Consider the following 23,264-nt stretch of genomic DNA (forward strand, 5'->3'; position numbering starts at 1 on the left):
TTATTTATTATTGCTGTTAAAATTTCTGATGTATATAAATTCCTATTCCCATCTATCTATCAGACTAATCACAAATGCTAAGAATAATTTAAAATGAGTAGAAAAACAGATATATTGTAGATATTTGATGTATAATTTGTCAACCAAATTAAGCGTATAAGAAATCATTTAAATTTTAAGCATGTATGGACTCAGTAAGATGTCTTGTTTGGATAGAAAACATTTCAATTTTCACCCAAATACTTATTTAGGAATTTGACTCCTCAACATGACTTCTCTCTCTGTTTTTAAAAATCAAACATTAACGTTTGTGCTTGTAAAGACCCCTTATCATGCAGCAGTCCGTGGGTGGATTAGTCAGAGCAAAGTCATGCTCTGCAGACAAACTTTGTTTTAAACCAAAAAAGGTCATTTTTTAGATTTGACTGAGCATCCCAAAGGATTCCAGGAATGTCAGGATGGATTTTGAGTGAAACTTGTGTGAATGTTGTCATAGAAGAACAGAATATACTGTATATCCATTCAATTATGGAAGGGAGCAGCTGGAAACACAAAGTCTATGAATATTTCACATAGTGATAACATAAAACTTCAGTGAAGGGTTGATACATTGTGTGAAGTATGTGATGCAAACAGACAAGGTTGTTTATTGATCATTATTGTCAGAGTAAAGAATGCAACAACAGTAGATTCAGTTGATGTTTTTTATTCAAAGCGAATAAATGTGTCACATCAGAGAGGCACTTTAGTGGTGATGATACATCACAGGAAAAACTTGTAGCACAAGACAATGTACTCGAATAGAGTAGAAAGAAAAGCTCCAGTTTCTTTACAGAACACAGGATAATGTTTAGTACAACCTAAACACAGTCAAACTCTCTTACACTGAGAGAAAAATAACTTTCAGGTAAACATTTGTCGACACAACAAAACATGTTAATTATGAACTTCAAGACCCAACATGGGTCAATAATCTTTACAAAGTAAAAACAAAAGTGCTACCAAAATGTAGCTGCGATTTGCCATTTCCTGTTGCTGGATCAACCTGATACAGAAGAGTTACAAGACTTAGAGGCAGGTGTGATAAAACCGGCCAGTATTGGCCAAATACTTTAGTTATATTGATAAATCAATGAGAGAATAACAGGTATTCATAGAATATGATTATTTTCCTTTCTTTTTTTCTTTTTTTTAAAATACATTTGATTTTCTTTAAAAACACACTGACAGAAATCAGTGGCAATGTCAGTCCAACATGAACTATTTCAAACACTTTGCAGACAACTTTATAACATTTCAGAATATTATGTCTGATAACTTCTGACCAATGTGGTCGTCTCTGTTTGTCTGGTAGTAACTCCAGTCTGTAGGTGTCTACCACGGCCTCCAGGGGGCGCTGTTGACTGGACTCTTCTCTTTGGTGATGCTGGTCTGGACTGTGGAGCTCAGAGGAGAGAAGTCAGCCTCTCTCAGGTCCTTATCAGAGGAAGACTGCAGCTTGTTGAAGTGGTTCAGCAGTCTTCTCTGCTGGTGACTCTGCTGCTGCAGTCGTGTCAGGACACAAACTGTCATCTCCAGGATGTCTGCTTTCTCCAGCTTGGAGTCTGGCTGCTGTTTGAGGAACACTGGACCCAGGAGAGACTTGAGCTGCTCAATGCTGCTGTTGATTCGCTCTCTGCGTAACTTCTCCACCAGAGGCTTTCTGAGCTGCAGGAAGAAGAACAAACGTCATTAGTAATTTATTCTTGAATGAGTTTTGGAATGAAAAAGGACAATCTCTAATCAAAGATAAATTGTTGGATCTTCAGTTTACCTTGTGGGTCAGAGTCAGGTGCTCCTGAGAGTTGGTCATTGCTGCTGTGATTGTAGGTGCCATGTCTGGATCTCTGTGCTGTAGAGGTCTCTGTAGAGAGAATCTGATCTCTGCTGGCTTCATCCCTCCTATTTATAGTCCCACATCTCCATATGAATGTGTGGGTTTGGGTCTGGTTGGAGTTTCTCACAGTCTCAGCCAATCAGAGAGCTTGTTGAGACAATAAGGCATGTGTAGCAGCAACACGCTGAATGCTCTTATTGCCTGGGGGACAATGGTTAGATCTCGGGGGAACAGGTGGAGGACTGGGGGGGTGATGAAGAGACAGTCACAGAGCTCTGTGTGATTCTGGGAAAGTGGTGACCCTGTAGAGAGAGCAGATCTGCTGCCTGATGCTGAGATCAATGACTTTGACTGAGCACACGCTCGTCAGCACACTTTGAGATTGATTGTTAGTTTTCCTCAAGATAAAAAACACACTTACACCTTAGAAATTTCACTTTCATTTCAAGTATCACCTCGTCAACCATTTTCTTCTCCTGTGTCTTTTATTACTATTAATTTTTAATTGATTGTTAAGTAATTTCCCTGAGTTATATCAGGTTTGATGTTCAAGGTTTAGGATATTTAAAGGTATATGAGAGAATTAATAGATGTATTTTGCATGTAATTAATTTATGGCACAAATAAAAGTTTCGGTAAAGAAGCAGATGTGTCCTCTGTCTTGTGACGAGTTGTCCCAGTGAGTAAAGTGTCCGTCAGCGTTTCCCACACTGAGTTCTTAGAGCTGGGATCAATGCAGCACAAAAGGACTTTGAATGCCTCACTGGTGTCTATCAGGCCTGTGTTACAGCCTGACAGTGCTAACCATCTGGATGTGGTCATAGCCTGAGGTGTAATCTACAAAAGTGAGGGAGGATTTGGAGGGAAAGTTGGGTACAGGTAGTTCATTTATACTTTACAGAATAAAAAAATCATTTTTTTATTGTTTAAGAGGCTTGTTTTCTTTTGTTTGTTAACTTTAGAGAATTGATTTAAAGGTTTCTTAAAACGCATAGAATTCAAACAAAGGTGTGCATGTGCCAAAACATGAAGCAAAACAAAAAGTCTCGGTGTAAGGGCGACATTTCTCTGACAGTTTGGCATCCATCTAAAGAATATATAAAAAAGCCTCAGACTGAAATAACAAACCCGTGAACAGGCGGGGCGATGAAGTTGACAGAAGTTGAAGAGTTTGGACTTAATCGAAAAAAAAGACAGTAAGGAAAGAGGGAAAAAATGTTCCTCTGAAGTGTGCCAACTCCCCCCGGTGAGCCGTCAGGTGCGGGTGGGTCTGAGGATGTTAATCACACTGAACTGTGACTCTGCCTCTCTCTGCGTTCCCACACTCTGTCCATTCAGCCAACAATAGACATGTGCCTTGTTAAATGCTAATTCCTCCCCACACAGAAGCTCCCGGCGCCGCCCTGAGGGACCGCTTGTTGTTTAGACGCTCTGCAATTAGGAGGAGAGGGAAAGAGGAATAAACACAAATATTTTGACTCATTAACAACTGCTTTACTTAATGTGTGCAGATTTCATCGCTAAATAGCACTTAATAGAAACCATTTACTTTATCGCTGACTATGTTGCATCATAAAGCAGTGTCATTATCATGTTGTGTATTTTGTTTATACTTTTTCATATATATTTATATTTAAAGTCCTCTAGTAGTTTTAGTCTTTATTGTTTGTGTTACCTTTGTTACCTTTGTTTTGTCCTTGTTTTAAGCATAGTTCAGTTGTGTGTCTGTTCACTGAGAGCAACATAAAACTGGAGTCAGCTCTTTATCTATTCGTACACATAAAACGAATTCTTACTCTGATCATTTGACACAACCAATGGAATAAGAGATGACATATTCAATACTGCACGACTCACACAAGGCAGGTAAAAGTCAGAGGCAGAGTTTAATGTCCAGATCTAAGGGGTCAAAGGTCAAACCCAGGAAAATCCCTCACAAGGAATAAATGCTGGAACGACACAACACGATACAATGGAATACACAATGAACATTAAACGGAAGACAAGCATGGTATGATACATATAATATACTGTATATTGTAATTCTAATTAGGGCAGGGTTGACACATAAGGCAAGAGACACAGGGACAGACAGACAAGGGACAACTCAACTCAACTCAACTTTATTTATAAAGCACTTTAAAACAACAGAGTTGGTCAAAGTGCTGTACACACACATTAAAACACAAAAACAGTTAAAACAATAGAAGACAATAAAAGTCAGCATCTCAAACTGAGTTAAAAGCCAAAGAGAAAAAATGTGTTTTAAGAGAGGATTTAAAAACAGGAAGTGAGTGGACCTGCCTAATGTGCAAGGGCAACTCATTCCAGAGTTTTGGGGCAGCAACTGAACAACATGAACGAAAAGCAAAAACGTGACCTTAGGGAACTTGTAAACTGTACCATATGCTATAAGGACATTTTGTTGTATTTTTGTTCATGTCATGTATTTTTCTACAACTATTTTATGAAGATATTTTTCTGTATTTTCTAAACAATGTTTAACTTTATTGTCATTATTTTTTTGTTTATGCACCTGATTATTACAGGTGACAACAGGAGGAATTCAAGTTGTTGACAAGCACATATAAACACTTGTGTGTTTATCTCCCTAGTTTATGAAAAATAAACGTAATATAATAAATATATTAATATATTTCAATGCCAATAAATGCTAAATACAAGGGTTGGATTAAAGTGCAACAATATGAGTTATTTCTATTAAAAAATGTTTCAAAACTAAAAAAACTGATTATAACTATAGAAATAGATGAATAATACAACTGCAATACTGTATATTTGACTGAATTTGCACGTTATTTTTAAATTTGGAAGAATAACAAACAGAAACCTAAATACGTGTGTCGTCAGTTTAGTGAGTAAAAACATCGTAGTAAGGAATGTCTCCCCCCTCTTCCTCCCTCTCAGACGTCTTTGTCTGCTCCTCCTTTGTCCCCCTGCTCCTCTCTGTGAGTGTGACTGAGTCTCCCCTGCTTTCCCACACTCTCTCCATTCACCGCCTCCGACAACAAAAGAAGTGTGTCTGCCTGCACATCACATTAATTATGGAGTCAGTTTACGAGTTCGGTCTCGCTGCCTGTGAATGGAAATTCCTGTCATGGCGGCTCGTCATTACCGGGCTGTTTTTAAAACGTCTGTGAGGAATGCAGACATGTTTAGGATTAATGAACATTCAAAGGATATTTTTTACCCCCTGATTTACATGCAGATTGCCCCTCTGCATTCCTCAGTGTTTATTATGACGGGAGCGAAACAAGAGAGTCTCTTTATGAATATATCAGGCGCTTATTGTAGTATAACAAGACTTTTATTTTGAAGGAGAAGCTGCAATCAAACTTTATTAAAAACAATATCTTCATCCTGATATTATAGAGGATCTTTGTATGCTACCACCACTGTTAAACGGTTAATTGCTTTCAAGAGTAGTCAAATTTGCATACATTTTAATAAAGTTTAGTATGACATTGTGAGAAAAATTTTGATGTCAGATTCAGAATCAGGATTTGGGTTTATGTAGTTTAAGTAGTTTTAAAAATACGAGGAATATTTCCTTTTGGTGCATTATAATAAATATATAAATACAATAACAAAATAGAAAGCAAGTAAACAAAAGTATCGCTAATGTCAAGAAACTTAAAGCAGCTGGAAACTCAAAATGTTCTTCTCACTAAATGTCCTGATATTGTGTTTGTATTGGTCGCTAAGAAGAAACAAGTGTCTAGTGTGAGGTGTTTTGTATGTTTAGGGCTGGAAAAAATGTAAAGTAACATTTTTATTATCAGTCTCAAACGTGTGTGATGGGATGACCAGCGTGTGCTCAGTCAAAGTCATTGATCTCAGCATCAGGCAGCAGATCTGCTCTCTCTACAGGGTCACCACTTTCCCAGAATCACACAGAGCTCTGTGACTGTCTCTTCATCACCCCCCCCCAGTCCTCCACCTGTTCCCCTGAGATCTAACCATTGTCCCCCAGGCAATAAGAGCATTCACGGTGTTGCATCTCTTATTGTCCCAACAAGCTCTCTGATTGGCTGAGACTGTGAGAAACTCCAGCCAGACCCAAACCCACACATTCATATGGAGATGTGGGACTATAAATAGGAGGGATGAAGCCAGCAGAGATCAGATTCTCTCTACAGAGACCTCTACAGCACAGAGATCCAGACATGGCACCTACAATCACTGCAGCAATCACCAACTCTCAGGAGCACCTGACTCTGACCCACAAGGTAAATTGAAGATCCAACAAATTAATGTTTCATTAATGATTGTCTTTTTTTCATTCCAAAACTCATTCAAGAATAAATTACTAATGACGTTTGTTCTTCTTCCTGCAGCTCAGAAAGCCTCTGGTGGAGAAGTTACGCAGAGAGCGAATCAACAGCAGCATTGAGCAGCTCAAGTCTCTCCTGGGTCCAGAGTTCCTCAAACAGCAGCCAGACTCCAAGCTGGAGAAAGCAGACATCCTGGAGATGACAGTTTGTGTCCTGACACGACTGCAGCAGCGGACTCAAGCTGTGGACTCAGCAGCCGTCCATCAGGGCTACTCCAGGTGTGTCCAAGAGGCGACACACTTCCTGTCCAGGGAGCAGGTGAACACACAGTCCCAGAGAAGACTGCTGAGCCACTTCAACAAGCTGCAGTCTTCCTCTGATAAGGACCTGAGAGAGGCTGACTTCTCTCCTCTGAGCTCCACAGTCCAGACCAGCATCATCAAAGAGAAGAGTCCAGTCAACAGCGCCCCCTGGAGGCCGTGGTAGACACATGAGGAATGAAACTGTTGGACTTTCTTTGGTCTTATTTTGAAAAGTTATTGCATATGTTATGCAACTTTTCACTCTTCTTACCTTTCATAAAGGCTGATTCTGTGTTTCTGTGATATTTGCAGATAGTCAAAGATAGTCACTTATTTCTGAATCAGATTTTACTCTGTGAAGTAACTTTCTTGATCCCAGTGGGAATGATCTTAAATTGTCAGTGAATCTGACTGTGATGTTTGTACTTTTTCCTCCATCAAGGAGACTCAGTTAATCATGTTAAACATGTTCTATATGTGATGTTCACATGCTCTGTTTATTGATCTCCTCATGTCTCTGCATTTTCAGCAGAGGGATGTTGTGAATGAAAATATTCATCAAGACAAACGTGCGTCTTTATCACTCTGTGAGTGACAGCACTGACACCTTCAGTGAAGGTCCAGATAATGTTTCATGAATGTATCTCTTCAAGCCAAGTGATGCGAAATAAAACAATCAGAAAAAACAAAAACAACAACAACTTGCTTGTCTCATTCTTATCAGCTGTTCTGGACACACAACAAGAGATGTTTCTATACATGTTTCTAAATGTTCTTTAAACAGGAGGAAATGTAAAAAGGTAAATCAGCTGACTGTTTCCTTTCGGTAACTATGACCACACTCGTCTTGTTCAGGGAGGGATAAACGTTTTTTGGTCCGTTACACTGCACACTTCTCTTAAAGACGTCACAAACATGGCACGTCATATTTGTCAAATATGACAGACAATAAGACAGATAAGACTGAATCCTTCATCATCATGTCTGGAATCAATGCAAAGTGTGATGTTCGGCCTTTTGAGCCTCAAGAGCAGCTTCAGAATAGACTCCTCATGTCTTTGCTGTAAAAGATGCTGCCTTATTTGGTGTTTGTAGACGGTCTAACTGTCTGACGTGTCAGTCTCCCTTAAACTGTAGCTTTACTAACTCCATCCATCCATAATCTATACCGCTTATTCTGTTCAGGGTCTCGGGGAGCTGGAGCCTATCCCATCTTTCACTCTAGCCTCACTCCACCTACTGCAACAATAAAAACAAACAACACTTAAGAAAAAGGGTAAATGGCTGAGGAGGAGGCGAAGGGGAGCGTTGATGAGACAGGAGTTGCTCATTGTTGACATTAATTAAATCTTATGACACTTGTCCTACAGTTGACTTAATGGGTACAAGCTTTAGAGCTTATTTAAACAGAAGAAGCCATCTTGAGGCATTTCCAATGCATGAAAATCATTTTTTTTCAATAATAATGCCAGCATTAAATGCAGCATTAAATGTGTGTCATCATCATTTGGTTTACAGTTCAAAGAACATGTTTAAATGTGCAGAACCTCTTTAAACTGGGCTGAGATCTGACAAAAGTAAATGTACAAACTGAATTTGTTGTGATTTGTCCTTTAATTTGTCACCTGCCTGGATGTGTGTGCTGAGGACAGTCAATAAAGCCACTTTAAAGAAGCAGGAATTCATTTTCTATACAGAATGTGACTGTTGATCCATCCATCTATTATCTATACAGTTTGTCCTGTTCAGGGTCACAGGGGGCTGGAGCCTTTCCCAGCTCTCAGTGGGCGAGAGGCGGGGTTGCACTCTGGACTGATCGCCAGTCAATCACAGGGCTGACACACAGAGACAGACAACCTTTCACACTCACACTACGGGCAACTCAGAGTCACCAATGAACCGAGCATGTCTTTGGACTGTGGGAGGAAGCCGGAGTATCCACATGCTGGGGGAGAACATGCAGGAAGGCCCACTACGTCCGACCCGGGATTCGAACCAGGAACCTTCTAGCTGTGAAAAATGTGTTCTTTTTTCAGTGTTTTGATGAAACTTGTTCAGAATAAGACGACATAAAAACAATTAAATTTCTCACATATTTATTTTCTTGAAATCCAAAAAAACAAATTTCAATCCACTTTGGATGAATAAAATTAAAACGTGATGTATAAAACAAGATATGCATACATGGCATACACAAAACAATAAAAAATCCCTTTTCTTAAAAAGGTTTGTTTTTAAGAATATGATAAATTAGACCTTGAAACAAGGCAGCATATGCAAACTGTAATATCAGCAGATACAGCTTTTTAACGTAAGAGTAGCTTCATATTGCTGTTTGGCTTCAACTTTTAAAGCAGATTTTACTGCAGTTTATCATAAAAAGTTTAAAACATTTTGTCCCAAAATATTTAAACATCAGGAGCGTATTCCTGCAAAGATCATTCAAACATTCAAACAAAAGTACAACCAAGGCGATCTCACAAATAGCAGCACAACATGTTTCAAAGTTAGACTCTAACTTTTCTCCTTCTTCTCTGAGCATCATTTTCTTCCTCATGATCCGCTTCAAGTTAAAATTCAGCCATATAATATAAAAGTTCAATAATCTCTAAATGCAAATAAGGCATTTCTCCATAATGAACAGATTTTAAGCAACATCAGCAGCTGAAATCTGTCCCCAAATCATAGAAGCTGCAACACTTTCATGCAGCTTCATGTGATTTTTTTAGTCCATTCCTCGTCATCCTTAGCAGCAGAGTGGAGCCAAGTCCTCCTCTGCATCCGGAAACAGTCGTAAAATGTCCCTGGAATATTTGGAGTAGCCGTTGTGTGTCAGCAGAGCTTTCCTCAGGGTGAGGAGGGACTTTGTTTTCTCCACGAGGTCTGACACCGGGATCCCGTTCTGCAGGTGCTCTCCGATCAGAGCCTTCAGCTTCTCCAGACCCGTGCTGCATTTCTTCTCCAGCATGCTGAGCTTACACCTGCAGAAAAAGAGACTTTTATTAGTATGTTGTTCAGTTGAGTTAAAGGAGCTTCAAACATTTACGGACTTAAACAACATTGGACATATTTGTAATTTGGTTTGGATGCTTACCTAAAGAGCTGCTCCTTCACGCTGTCCTGAAGAGTGAGGTCTGCGTACAGAGACATTTCCTGGTCTGTTTCTTGTGTCGGGAGGTTCTGGTGTTGCCTGTGAGGGTTCAGAGGAGGTCTGTGTAGACATCTGCATCTCTGCTCTCCATTTATGCTCCTCATCCTCCGCTCGCCCCGGCCTTTTCAGCCAATCAGGAGGCTGAGATCTCGGGACAATGGAGTGAATTTAATGCCTGTCACAGAGAACAGGTGGGATGCTTTATCTGTGTGCCATACATCACAGAGGTCAGTGGGAAAATGTTTCTCCTGAGGTGGACACGGGAACGTTTTCCCACCAGGATTTGACTTTTTAATGACACAAATTTAAGAGCGTGAGAAGAAAATAAAACGAAACACTTTTCGACATAAACATTGATCCTTTTTATTTTGTGTTCTTGCCAGATCTCTTCAACTTCCTGTTTTTCCTACTTTTAGTCTTGCAATATTTGATCTGTTTTTGCGACTTTTAGTCTTATTTTCAGTCTGTTTCCTCCACTTTTCTGCAGTTTGTACAAAAGGTGCTGAATAAATAAAGTTAAGTTGAGTTTAGATGAACATTTTAACGTCTTAAATACGTCAGCAAATAATAAATATCAGATTAACAACATGGAAAAAGTCCTGTATAGTTTTAGAAAGTATAAAACTGTATAAAACTTTAGATAATACAGCCTCTTTCCTTTTCTTTCTTTCATGGGATGAGAGGACAGTTTACAATCTCCTCTTGCTGTTTTACTTGGCAACAAGACTTTAAAGTACCTCTATAAATAAAAAAGTAACAATATTATAAAATAAAAATGACCCAAATCCTAAAAGATAATGTTCAACAGTCATAATTTGTGTCTCAGCAGCTCAGCCAGATGGCCTGTCTGTGATCCAGTGTGCTCCTGCCTGAGAACAGTCCCCGGGCTTTGTGCGAGCAGACACACTTCTATTGTGTGCGCAGCTGAGCGGCCTGCATACAGAAGTGTGGGAAGCCGTGTGTCGCAGCGGCTCCCAGCTCCTCACACAGAGAGGAGGGCGTGTGACCGGGGCACGTCCAGCCCTGTGCAGGGAGCTGTGAGCGCCCAGAGGAGGGGGGGGAACCTGAGCCTGTAAACAGCCTGCAGATAGACTCACAGACAGATGGAGGGGAGATAAACCCACCTTAACCTGATTGCACGTCAGCCTGCAGTAAGTTGTCATCGTGGGTTTAAAGAGAATAATGAACAGAAACAGGAAGATTTTTATCACAGACAAGAAGACTAAACGTTATCTGCCCTGTTGTAGAGCGTGCAATAGGATTAAATAAGATAAAAACATGCATTATCAGTAATCATGCTGCAAAAACTGCTTATGATTTTAGCAAATAAGGATTATTATTATGCTGAATATATCTGACATGACCTTTCTCTTTCTTTATTATGATCCCAATAGCCCTGGTATTAGCATTGGCTATTCCCTGGAGTCCACCACACATAAACACACACACTGTACACACTTTAACTACATAAACACAACAAACAAACTACTCATTTGATTAAATTAACTATCAAGTACATATACAAGAAAATGACTGACTTTCAAATGAAACAGTTTTCTTCATTTCAGTCAGACAACTCCTGTTTGTTGTACTTTAAAATGTTTATTCCAGCAGCAGAACACAGCTTGTGTTTGGCGTCTCCACTCTGACCTCATCACTCCTCGCAGATTTATTTTCAATGCAGAAATTTGAGGAGTGCAGCCTGCAGGTGGATGCTGGGTTGGTGGTGGGGCTGAAAGTATAAGCACAGTACTGGTGCAGGGCAGCGGTGGCGATGAAAGAACAGAGGGAGAGACCGGAGATCTATTCAGCTTAAACAGAGCGCCACATTGGGAGCAAGTGTCAAGTGATTGTGGAGAATGACGCATGCTGAGTGTGAAATCAGTGCAGCTCGAGTTGCCTGCCTGAACTATAGCTTGCAGGGGTCGCTCCATTTCATTTACTTGTTTTCATTTGGAACAAAAATAATATTTAAGTCAGACATGGATCAAAGACTGCACCGATACCTGCCTCCTACATGTTTCATGATATTCAGAATGTCATGCCTGCCAGTTAGGTTAAGTTTTCTTTTCTTTTTTCCTCATGTGTCTTGTCTTGTACTTCCTGTTTTATTTTGAAATCACTCTGTTTCAGGTCTGTGTCCTGCCCCTCCCCTGTCGTGTGCTCACCTGCTCCTGATTGTGTTCTCCCAGCTGCGTCTCATCACCCTCATTACTTCATGTATTTTACCCCCTGTCTCGTTGCCAGTTCGTTTGTACCCTTGTGTTGCGTACCAGCATTTTGTTCCTAGCTCTTGTGTATGACCTCTGACTCTGACCCTGTTTTGCCTTTTTGCCTTGCCTTTTTGCCTTACGCTTTTTGGATACCTTTGCCTGATTTTGACTGCCTTTTGTGTACCGAACCTCTGCCTGGAAGTAAATCATTTTGAAATCTGTCCACTGGTCTGAATTTGCTGTTGAGTCCTTCATTCTTGGTCCCCGGTTCATGACACAGAAGTCAAAAGAAAATTGGATGTAGATTCACATCACTGTAATAAAGAAAAGTGTGAAAACATTGATAAATTAATTTGCAATCAAAGCATCTCCTAAACTTTAATTTCATGCAAGGTAACCTCTGACTGTAGGAGTTGAACCAGGACACCCAGACGCACCATCACTTCTCAGTAACATTGTGAAGTCTGCAAGCGGCTCACAGATTAATTAGTCAAACACCTCACAGTATGACTGAAGCAGAGGGCCTGACGCCGAACAGTTAATGAGATGGTGCTACATGTAATTAGGATACTTCAGCATTAGACCCTTGGTTCAAGCAGATATGAATACATGTGTGTATATACTGACTCTTTCTTTGACATCTCTCTCCTTCTCTTTGGTGTTAATGAAAACAATATACATGCTTGACACTCTCTTAGCATTGGCTTCATGGTGGTTTATTGACACACTAATCTACTAGTCTAACAAATACTTGTAAGTGAGTGAGCTAAGTCCTTGTAAGGATATTTTATTTACCATTATAAGGAATGCTTTTTTAAGTGCAATTGAGTGATATGCAGGTGAGAACTTCTATATCTTCTCTGGAGTCATCAAAGTTATCAAAGGCAGAAAGACAAAATGGCATAAGAGCTCATGTTTTCAGCAGTTAGTGTTTGTTTATTCAAACGGGCACAATGAGCCACATCAAGTATAAGAGCTCTGGATGAAGATGAGCATGTTTCTTCAAGGTGCAGAGAACTCAGTGAAGGAAAGGTTGTCTTTATAAAAGACAAAACAAAACTGAGAAAAGTTCACAACCTGCTCATTAACAATCATTTTCAACAAACACATAATTTGCTTGAAACAAACAAAAGCAAATCAAACAGTGACCTTAAAACAGATCAGAAGGTTCTTATCACAGAGTGATGACAGCAGGTTAATGACTGCTGAGCACAAGAGAGTCACTGGAACAATGTGACAGAGTGAAATTAAGGAAACCTTTAAGAATAAAAGGAGAAACACATTGATCCTAAAACAGATCAGTTATCAATGATCACATGAAGTGAGAGTCCATTATAAACTTGTCCTTAAAAAGGACAGATAAGATTTTTGACCAAATTGATCATTACTAATGAAAAGGAAAGAAGTATCACTACTACATTATGTAATATGAATACATGACAGGCAGTGAATCACAAGTATCACAGAAAAATTGTGATATTAAGAAAACCTTTCAGAAAAAAGGATAAACATTTAGATCTCACAAAAGATCAGTTTTGACAAATCACAGAGATTAAAGATCATTTCAGTAATGACTGTACAAGTACAGTGAGCTGTATGATTGCAGAATCAATCAGTGGATCACACAACATGCATGATACGATGTTCTCTTTCAATTTGAAAGAAACTGTTACTGACATTTCCTTAGGAAATGAAAAACATGAAGCCTTCTGCACAAACAGAAGTCTATAAAGTTTCTTAGAATTCAGTCCAACAATCTTTGACCAATGTGGTCATCTCAGTTTGTCTGGTAGTAACTCCAGTCTGTAGGTGTCTACCACGGCCTCCAGGGGGCGCTGTTGACTGGACTCTTCTCTTCGGTGATGCTGGTCTGGACTGTGGAGCTCAGAGGAGAGAAGTCAGCCTCTCTCAGGTCCTTATCAGAGGAAGACTGCAGCTTGTTGAAGTGGTTCAGCAGTCTTCTCTGCTGGTGACTCTGCTGCTGCAGTCGTGTCAGGACACAAACTGTCATCTCCAGGATGTCTGCTTTCTCCAGCTTGGAGTCTGGCTGCTGTTTGAGGAACTCTGGACCCAGGAGAGACTTGAGCTGCTCAATGCTGCTGTTGATTCGCTCTCTGCGTAACTTCTCCACCAGAGGCTTTCTGAGCTGCAGGAAGAAGAACAAACGTCATTAGTAATTTATTCTTGAATGAGTTTTGGAATGAAAAAGGACAATCTCTATTATAATAGAAACATCATTTTCTTGGATCTTCAATTTACCTTGTGGGTCAGAGTCAGGTGCTCCTGAGAGTTGGTGATTGCTGCAGTGATTGTAGGTGCCATGTCTGGATCTCTGTGCTGTAGAGGTCTCTGTAGAGAGAATCTGATGTCTGCTGGCTTCATCCCTCCTATTTATAGTCCCACATCTCCATATGAATGTGTGGGTTTGGGTCTGGCTGGAGTTTCTCACAGTCTCAGCCAATCAGAGAGCTTGTTGAGACAATAAGGCATGTGAAGCGGCAACACGCTCAATGCTCTTATTGCCTGGGGGACAATGGTTAGATCTCAAGGGAACAGGTGGAGGACTGGGGGCGATTAAAAGACACTCGCAGAGCTCTGTGTGATTCTGGGAAAGTGGTGACCCTGTAGAGAGAGCAGATCTGCTGCCTGATGCTGAGATCAATGACTTTGACTGAGCACACGCTCATCATCCCATCACACACGTGGGAGAATGACTGTCAACTGCTTCTAGAGTGAAAAGAAATGTATTACTTACATATATTATACATATACATGTACATATTTTTTTGGTTAAATGTTTGTATTATTATTTCAGCTTTCAATAAATGTCTATATTTATTTTTTATGCCACAAATTAGAGTTAAGCAAGTTCCATTCATGTCATCCATTCTCAATTATTTCCCTAATTCCATCATGAATCATATTGTTATCAATGGAATTTATATACATGTACAGCAACCAAAAAAAAATTGCTTAAATCAAAACATTTTAAATGATAATTTAGTTGAATATATCATTTCAATATAAAACTTAATTTCATGATTTTTTTTCATTAGAAATATAGGACTTTGTGAACATTTTAGAATTCTTTAAACTCTATAATTCCCATGAATGAGACAAAAAAGAAACCCAAAAACAATAATCATGCTGCTGTCCAGATGCAGCGGTTATTTGACACGTGCCTTGTAGTCGGTGTGAGTAACAAGTTGAGCGCACTTTCCCACACTGGCTCCCTGTATGGTGTGGTCATTGATCCACAAAGGGACTTGGGTGGCAGATGCTGGCTGTGTGTTGTCATAGAAAGAGAGGCTGACATCACCAACCCTCTGGAGGGAAAGCACGTCATTGGCTGGGTCTGACAGTCTATGATATTTGAATTTTTAGCAAAGAATTTGCCATAGAGTTGAAAAAAAATCCAACATTTTTTATCTCATATTTCTAATGTCCAACCATTTGCATACAATAACAACTACCAGTTATGAAAAGTTTTTACTACTGAAGGTTAAACTGAGTGAATATAATCTATTGACATTAAGGTGGGAGGTTTCCTTTGGGGGCAGCTGTTTCCTGAAGTGTGCCAAATCCCTTTGGAGAATAGCTGCTGGTGGGAGGAATGTTCTCCAGAGCTTTCCCACACAAAATAGGCATGTGCCCTTTTACAAATGGGCTTTTTGAGGATCCTGTGCCATATCAGTGTGTGATGTAAAGTGGCAGAGGGTGAGGCCCCTTATAAAGTAGGTGAATAAAGAAGTGATAAAAGTGAAAATTTTAAATTAATTACTTCAAATTTAAGATGATTACATTTTAAATTAAAAACCATTAAATGCTTTAATGTCAAACGTGTGTTCGGGTTTGGGGTCTGAACATCAGGGCGGAACCTATAATTAAGTGATTTTGTCCACTCAGGTCATAATTCATGTAGAAGTAGACAAATTACGTACCCTGTCACGCTAAAAATAGGATAGCTAATTATGGTCAGTTATTAACATTCAGGAAATATTTTTTCAATCTTCTTGTGACTTTCATTGTGTATCAGTAGTAGGAATGCCACCTAGTGTCACATAACAGGTAACGAAATTTATCCTCAGCGGCCCCCAAGCGGACACCTCAACGGTTAACGGCTAACGGCTAACGGCTCAAAGCTAACGACTAAAAGCTAACGTCAGGTGTAGTTGGTCAGAACAGCCTGCATCCCCAAAAGACTGGACCTCCCGCCTGTCTATGTCCGACTCCATAAACCATCCTGGTAATTTTTGGATTAGAAATCTAAAGCATATTTAACGTCGTTTAAAACTTGAACCTGTCTTTTTAAACAAAAAGAAGAAGAACCGAGATTTTAACCTCAACTCGTTTTAACCGTTACATTGACAGACAATTTCACTGAACCAAACGGACGCCAAGCAACTGTACAGCCGCTGACCATCAGTTAACTACCGACATCCCTCCAAGTTTCAGCGGTGAGTTAGTGGCTTCTTTTTTAACCAGTAGATACTTCTATGTTGCAACATTAGCTAGCTGGATTAATTTGTTTACATAGCACACAAGCATCTGAGACGTCTGTTAAATATTTGCTTTCCATGGTGATGAATAATGAATGTAGCTAATTGTACAGTAACTGTACAGAACTTGTGTAAAAACTATATTCCTTCATATTGTAAATTATATTAGTGCTTGTTGTAGTTGTGTACGTTATTTAGCAGCCGAATGTTACACCTTGTTAGCCCTTAAAGTCGGTTATAGGCAATTGCTGCATTCACCTATGAGGCTCTCTTAGCACATGAACTGTGTACAGTAGTTTGGTTGAACTGTCTGCTGTTCGAAGCTGAAATATAGGAGTTACACTAGTATGAGGGAGGCCAAAAACATAAAGCAGAAACTTAAAGGCTGACACATGTAAGTGGCAGCAAAGGCATCACTTCTATAGAAAGCTAAATGGCTAACTTTGGTCAGGTGCAGTTTGTCTGCTTCTCTCTGCTGGGACTCTCACTATCTTACAGGTGTTTGTGGGTAAACAATCTAAAGTAAATCTATCAAAAAGTGCATTCTTTCCTCTCTGATTATGCAAATGTCCAAACCACTATGATTAGCTTTTATTTGACGACCGTTTTCAACTGTTACCGTTTATCGATTTAACAAACATTCTCACTAACGATTGATGATCGATCAAGCCTTCAAGCCTAACAATCTGAAGTCTGCACATGGACAAAAACGCCTCTCAGAGAAACTTAAACCGAACTGAAAGGATGTTATCCTCAGACATTTAACAAGCGACCCTGCACCCTTCAGGTTTCAGTGGTAAGTAACGTTCACATTGAACTAACACTTAACTTTTTCATTACTGTTGCCCTCATATCTTGTCACATTAGATGAATTGGTTTACATTGCAAACAAGTATTTGCCGAGTACTTCACATACTTATTTTTTAAGTATGTTGATGCTTGAATATGTTTTGTAGGTTATTCAGTAATTTTACTTTTGTTTTGATTTTCTCTGAGGGAGCAAAAACAACCAGATGTTTGACATAAAGTAAGTTCCAGTTTTGGAAGCTGATCTCCTTTTTAATCTCTTTCTCTTCAGGTCACAGGTCTGGATCTATTGTCCCACAGCGCTGTGAGTGAGTTTCCTCTGCTTTCCCACACTCAGTCCTTTCACTGCTTTCACTGGAGGAACAATAGAAGTGTGCCTTATTATGCATCACATTAGAGTTGGTGACTGACCTCTTTAAAGACGGACATAGTTAACCTTAACTTTTTTATACTAAAACACCCAAAACTGATAGTAACACCAAAATATTGGAGAAGTAATTATCTCTTTGCAATGTAGGCTACATTTTTCCCATTTAATTTGATGACTTTACTAACTTCAAGTTAATAAAGTCATGTAATATTTATCATTCCTCTTCAGCAGAAATCTTAATTAAAGAACATTATTATGCTTATTTTATCTTCTACACGAGTACTTTAGGGATAATCAATTACTGTGTGTGCTTTCAATCATCTTGATTTTGTCAATCATTTAATTACTTTGATCAATTAATTCAATATGAAAATATGAGCAGAAAGTTTCAGTTTCATTTTAAGAAAGAGATATGACACAAAATGACATCAGAACACAAAAGTTGCAGTTTGCAGTGTTTTTAATGAAATGAAGAGCCACGTATGAAAGCTCCTGACAGAGGTGATGACACATCACAACGACAACTTGTAGATTTCTACAAGACACACAGTACTCAGAGAGTAAAGGAACAGCTGTCTTTATAAAAGACAAAGGTTTACAATATTTGAGGACACAGTACTCAATAACAAAGAAAACAACTCAAACTTTGACCTTACAACAGATCACATTGTTCTTAATAAATGACATTGTCACTGGAAAATTGTGACAGTGTGACATTAAACAAACCTTTTACAAGAAAAGGATAAACGTATTAATCTTAAAACAGATCATTTTTAACAATCACATAAAGTAATGAAAAGTCTATGATAACAAAATGTCCATAAAATGAACAATTACAATTTTTGATCAATTAAAGGTCATCAAATTGGTCAATAGGTAATAAATATCCCCATATTGTCCTTACACGTGATGTGCAATGAGACATTAAAGTAACACAAGAAAAGTGTGACATTGATAAAACCTTTAAAAGAAAGGATAAGCATTTAGATCTTACAGCAGATCAGTTTTGAAAACTCTGAGATTAAAATAAAGTCCATTATGACAATATGTCACGAAAAGGACCTGTCAAGGTTTTTGATCAGTATGATCAATAATAATGAAAGATTACAAATGTAACCGTAGCATATACAAACTGTACATAACGTACAGTGATATAATAATTGCTGAAGCAAGGATCATACAACATGCATGACAAGATATTGTCTTTCTTAACTTAAAAGAAAATGTTTCTGACATTTCCTTAGGAAATGAAAAACACAAGCATAAAAAGTCAGTCTTCTGTACAAACAGAAGTCAATCAAATTTCTTAGAATTCAGTCCAACAATCTTTGACCAACGTGGTCGTCTCAGTTTGTCTGGTAGTAACTCCAGTCTGTAGGTGTCTACCACGGCCTCCAGGGGGCGCTGTTGACTGGACTCTTCTCTTTGGTGATGCTGGTCTGGACTGTGGAGCTCAGAGGAGAGAAGTCAGCCTCTCTCAGGTCCTTATCAGAGGAAAACTGCAGCTTGTTGAAGTGGTTCAGCAGTCTTCTCTGGGACTGTGTGTTCACCTGCTCCCTGGACAGGAAGTGTGTCGCCTCTTTGACACACCTGGAGTAGCCCTGATGGACGGCTGCTGAGCCCACAGCTTGACTCTGCTACTGCAGTCGTCTCAGGACACAAACTGTCATCTCCAGGATGTCTGCTTTCTCCAGCTTGGAGTCTGGCTGCTGTTTGAGGAACTCTGGACCCAGGAGAGACTTGAGCTGCTCAATGCTGCTGTTGATTCGCTCTCTGCGTAACTTCTCCACCAGAGGCTTTCTGAGCTGCAGGAAGAAGAACAAACGTCATTAGTAATTTATTCTTGAATGAGTTTTGGAATGAAAAAGGACAATCTCTAATCAAAGATAATTTGTTGGATCTTCAATTTACCTTGTGGGTCAGAGTCAGGTGCTCCTGAGAGTTGGTGATTGCTGCTGTGATTGTAGGTGCCATGTCTGGATCTCTGTGCTGTAGAGGTCTCTGTAGAGAGAATCTGATCTCTGCTGGCTTCATCCCTCCTATTTATAGTCCAGCATCTCCATATGAATGTGTGGGTTTGGGTCTGGCTGGAGTTTCTCACAGTCTCAGCCAATCAGAGAGCTTGTTGAGACAATAAGGCAACACGCTCTTATTGCCTGGGGGACAATGGTTAGATCTCAGGGGAACAGGTGGAGGACTGGGGGGTGATGAAGAGACAGTCACAGAGCTCTGTGTGATTCTGGGAAAGTGGTGACCCTGTAGAGAGAGCAGATCTGCTGCCTGATGCTGAGATCAATGACTTTGACTGAGCGCACTTGCATCATCCCATCACACACGTGGGAGACTGACTTTGCATCTCTGGTAAAAAAGTACTGTGTGACTTCAGTGTAACCTAAATCATCAGTGAAAAGTTTTTGTTTTTTTTACTAAATCTTGTGATGCTATAAATAGCATAGTAGTTTCTTTTGAATTATTTTCTTATTTTCATTAGGATTAATAATGTTATTAATAAATGTATGTACATGTAGAGCAACGACTAATTTAAGATCTTGAATTAATAATTTTACTTCAAAACATTTTATTAAGCCAAAACTAACATTAAGCATGTAACATCTCTATTGTAAAGAGAACTTTAGTGGCATATTTAGTTTTAATTTAAAACTTGATTTCCTGAATCTTGCTTTATCAGAAATATATGACTTTGTGAACACTATAAGATTATTAAAACTGTGTGATTACTATTAATGAGACCAAAAAGAAACCCAAAAACAATAATCATGCTGCTGTCCAGATGCAGCAGTTATTTGACACGTGCCTTGTCGTCGGTGTGAGTAACAAGTTGAGCGCACTTTCCCACACTGACTCCCTGTATGGTGTGGTCATTGATCCACAAAGGGACTTTGGTGGCAGATGCTGGCTGTGTGTTGTCATAGAAAGAGAGGCTGACATCACCAACCATCTGGAGGGAAAGCACGCCATTGGCTGGTTCTGACATTCTTAAATATTTGAAGTTTTTAGCAAAGAATTTGCCATGAAGTTGAACAAAAAAAAAATGTATCTCATATTTCTAATGTCCAACCATTTTCATTCACTTTTAACCTCCAATCACAAATGAATTTGACTACTTGGTGTTAAACTGAGTGAATATGATCTATTCACATTAAGGTGGGAGGTTTCCTTTGGGGGCAGCTGTTTCCTGAAGTGTGCCAAATCCCTTTGGAGAATTACTTAGTCGTGGTTGGAGGAATGCCATTTACACATAACTATGTTCTCCAGAGCTTTCCCACACTCTGTCCATTAGTACAAAATGGACATGTGCTCGTTTACAAATTGACTTTTTCAGGATCCTGTGCACTAGTCGTGTGTGACACAAAGGGGCAGAGGTTGAGGCCCCTTATAAAGTAATAACCCATATATGTAAAAATTGAAAAAGTGAAAATTAAAATGATATACTTCACATTTAAGATGATTAAATCATAAATTACCGATTTTAAAATGCTTAAATGTCAAATTTGTGTTTGGACCAGGGGTCTGAACATCAGGGCGCAACCTATAATTAAGTGATTTTGTCCAATCAGGTCATAATTAATGTGACAGGAAGTAGATGCCTTATATGCCCTGTCACTCTAAAAATAAGATAGCTAATTAATGCCACCCAGTGTCATACCTAAGGAGATATTAGAGGACAGGGCAAAAATAACGGGTAACGAAATGTATCCTCAGCAGACACCTCAACGGTTAACGGCTAGAAGCTACCGTTTTAAAGCCAACGTCGGTAAGTTGTAGTTAGTCAGAAAAGCTGCTCTAGCCCCTAAAGATTGAACCTCCTGCCTGTCTATGACCGACTCCATGAACCATCCTGGTAATTTTTGGATTAATAATCTAAAGCCTATTTTAAGCCTATCTCTTAAGTCATCTATGAGGCTCTCTTAGCACATGAACTGTGTACAGTACTTTAGTTGAACTGTCTGCTGTTCAAAGCCGGGATATAGGAGTTACACTAGTATGAGGGAGGCGAAAAACGTAAAGCAGAAACTTAAAGGCTGACGCATGTAAGTGGCAGCAAAGGCATCACTTCTTTAGAAAGGTAAATAACTTTAGTCAAGTGCAGTTTGTCTGCTTCTCTCATTCTCACTAACGATTGATGATGGATCAAGCCTTCAAGCCTGACAAACTGAAGTCTGCACATGCACAACAAGACCTCTGAGAGAAACTAAAACCTAACTAAGAGGATGTTATCCTGAGACATTTAACAAGCGACCCTGGTCTCTTCAAGTTTCAGTGGTAAGTAACGTTCACATTGAACTAACACTTAACTTTTTCATTGCTGTTGCCCTCATATGTTGTCACATTAGATGAGTTAGTTTACATTGCACACAGGTATTTGCAGTGTACTTCACATACTTATTTTCCTAAGTATGTTGGTGCTTGAATATGTTTTGTATGTTATTGAGTAGTTTTACTTTTGTTTTGATTTTCTGTCACGGTCCTTTATGATCTCGTTTAATATTTTTCTCTGTGTTAAGCCAGTTAGTTTAAGAAATATGTGCACTGGCTTTCTATTTCAGCTTTTGGGGTTCAAAGCTGGAGTATATTAAGGCGATAGTACTGAGAAACATAGCCTTCATTGTAATATAGGAGCTTAGTGTAATTGAATCAGTGTTAACAGGTCGACCTACAAAGTGTAACTGAATGAACACTGTGATAAAGATAGATAAAATGACAAGATTGTAAAAAGATGTTCAAGCTGATTTATATCAGAGGAGCAAAAACAACCAGATGTTTGATATAAAGTAAGTTCCAGTTTTGGAAGCTGATCTCGCTTTTAATCTCTTTCTCTTCAGGTCACAGGTCTGGATCTATTGTCCCACAGGGCTGTGAGTGAGTTTCCTCTGCTTTCCCACACTCAGTCCTTTCACTGCTTTCACTGGAGGAACAATAGAAGTGTGCCTTATTATGCATCTCAATTACTGTGTGTGCTTTCAATCATCTTGATTTTGTCAATCATTTAATTACTTTGATCAATTAATTCAATATGAAAATATGAGCAGAAAGTTTCAGTTTCATTTTAAGAAAGAGGTATGACACAAAATGACATCAGAACACAAAAGTTGCAGTTTGCAGTGTTTTTAATGAAATGAAGAGCCACGTATGAAAGCTTCTAGAGGTGATGACACATCACAACGACAACTTGTAGATTTCTACAAGACACACAGTACTCAGAGAGTAAAGGAACAGCTGTCTTTATAAAAGACAAAGATTTACAATATTTGAGGACACAGTACTCAATAACAAAGAAAACAACTCCAACTTTGACCTTACAACAGATCACATTGTTCTTAATAAATGACATTGTCACTGGAAAATTGTGACAGTGTGACATTAAACAAACCTTTTCCAATAAAAGGATAAACGTATTAATCTTAAAACAGATCATTTTTAACAATCACATAAAGTAATGAAAAGTCTATGATGACAAAATGTCCATAAAATGAACAATTACAATTTTTGAACAATTAAAGATCATCAAATTTGTCAAGAGGTAATAAATATCCCCATATTGTCCATACACATGATGTGCAATGAGACATTAAAGTGTCACAAGAAAAGTGTGACATTGATAAAAGAAAGGATAAGCATTTAGATCTGACAGCAGATCAGTTTTGAAAACTCTGATATTAAAATAAAGTCCATTATGACAATATGTCACGAAAAGGACCTGTCAAGGTTTTTGATCAGTATGATCAATAA

General features: G+C 38.9%; 3 protein-coding genes and 1 pseudogene across 3 annotated transcripts; 1 reads left to right on the top strand and 3 right to left on the bottom strand.

Moving 5' to 3' along the window:
* Positions 1-1,317: 1,317 nt before the first annotated feature.
* LOC138605629 (transcription factor HES-4-like) lies at positions 1,318-1,936 on the bottom strand. The gene is made up of 2 exons (XM_069678007.1): positions 1,814-1,936; positions 1,318-1,707 (listed from the first exon to the last, which is right to left on the bottom strand). The coding sequence occupies exons 1-2, from the start codon at positions 1,934-1,936 to the stop codon at positions 1,375-1,377; spliced, it is 456 nt and encodes a 151-aa protein (XP_069534108.1). The 3' UTR covers positions 1,318-1,374.
* Positions 1,937-6,003: 4,067 nt separating this feature from the next.
* Positions 6,004-6,657, top strand: LOC138605628 (transcription factor HES-5-like). The gene is made up of 2 exons (XM_069678006.1): positions 6,004-6,126; positions 6,235-6,657. The coding sequence occupies exons 1-2, from the start codon at positions 6,004-6,006 to the stop codon at positions 6,655-6,657; spliced, it is 546 nt and encodes a 181-aa protein (XP_069534107.1).
* A 6,993-nt stretch (positions 6,658-13,650) lies between these two features.
* On the bottom strand, positions 13,651-14,176 carry LOC138606174 (transcription factor HES-5-like). Its single transcript, XM_069678638.1, has 2 exons — positions 14,097-14,176; positions 13,651-13,983 (listed from the first exon to the last, which is right to left on the bottom strand). Exons 1-2 carry the CDS (start codon positions 14,157-14,159, stop codon positions 13,651-13,653), a joined length of 396 nt encoding a protein of 131 aa, XP_069534739.1. The 5' UTR covers positions 14,160-14,176.
* Positions 14,177-18,864: 4,688 nt separating this feature from the next.
* Positions 18,865-19,547, bottom strand: LOC138606014 (transcription factor HES-5-like; annotated as a pseudogene).
* Positions 19,548-23,264: the final 3,717 nt, after the last annotated feature.

This window comes from Semicossyphus pulcher, unplaced genomic scaffold (assembly GCF_022749685.1).
Source record: "Semicossyphus pulcher isolate SPU_LCO1_2020_fin unplaced genomic scaffold, fSemPul1.0.p SCAF_3, whole genome shotgun sequence".
NCBI classification, from domain to species: Eukaryota; Metazoa; Chordata; class Actinopteri; order Labriformes; family Labridae; genus Semicossyphus; species Semicossyphus pulcher.

What these genes read in the sequence shown, in the direction of transcription:
- LOC138605629 (XM_069678007.1), bottom strand. Translation starts at nt 1,936, where the DNA reads ATGAAGCCAGCAGAGATCAGATTCTCTCTACAGAGACCTCTACAGCAC. An exon ending in ACCTGACTCTGACCCACAAG is followed by an intron (nt 1,708 to 1,813) that starts GTAAACTGAAGA and finishes TTCTTCCTGCAG; the next exon opens with CTCAGAAAGCCTCTGGTGGA.
- LOC138605628 (XM_069678006.1), top strand. Translation starts at nt 6,004, where the DNA reads ATGAAGCCAGCAGAGATCAGATTCTCTCTACAGAGACCTCTACAGCAC. An exon ending in ACCTGACTCTGACCCACAAG is followed by an intron (nt 6,127 to 6,234) that starts GTAAATTGAAGA and finishes TTCTTCCTGCAG; the next exon opens with CTCAGAAAGCCTCTGGTGGA.
- LOC138606174 (XM_069678638.1), bottom strand. Translation starts at nt 14,159, where the DNA reads ATGGCACCTACAATCACTGCAGCAATCACCAACTCTCAGGAGCACCTG. An exon ending in ACCTGACTCTGACCCACAAG is followed by an intron (nt 13,984 to 14,096) that starts GTAAATTGAAGA and finishes TTCTTCCTGCAG; the next exon opens with CTCAGAAAGCCTCTGGTGGA.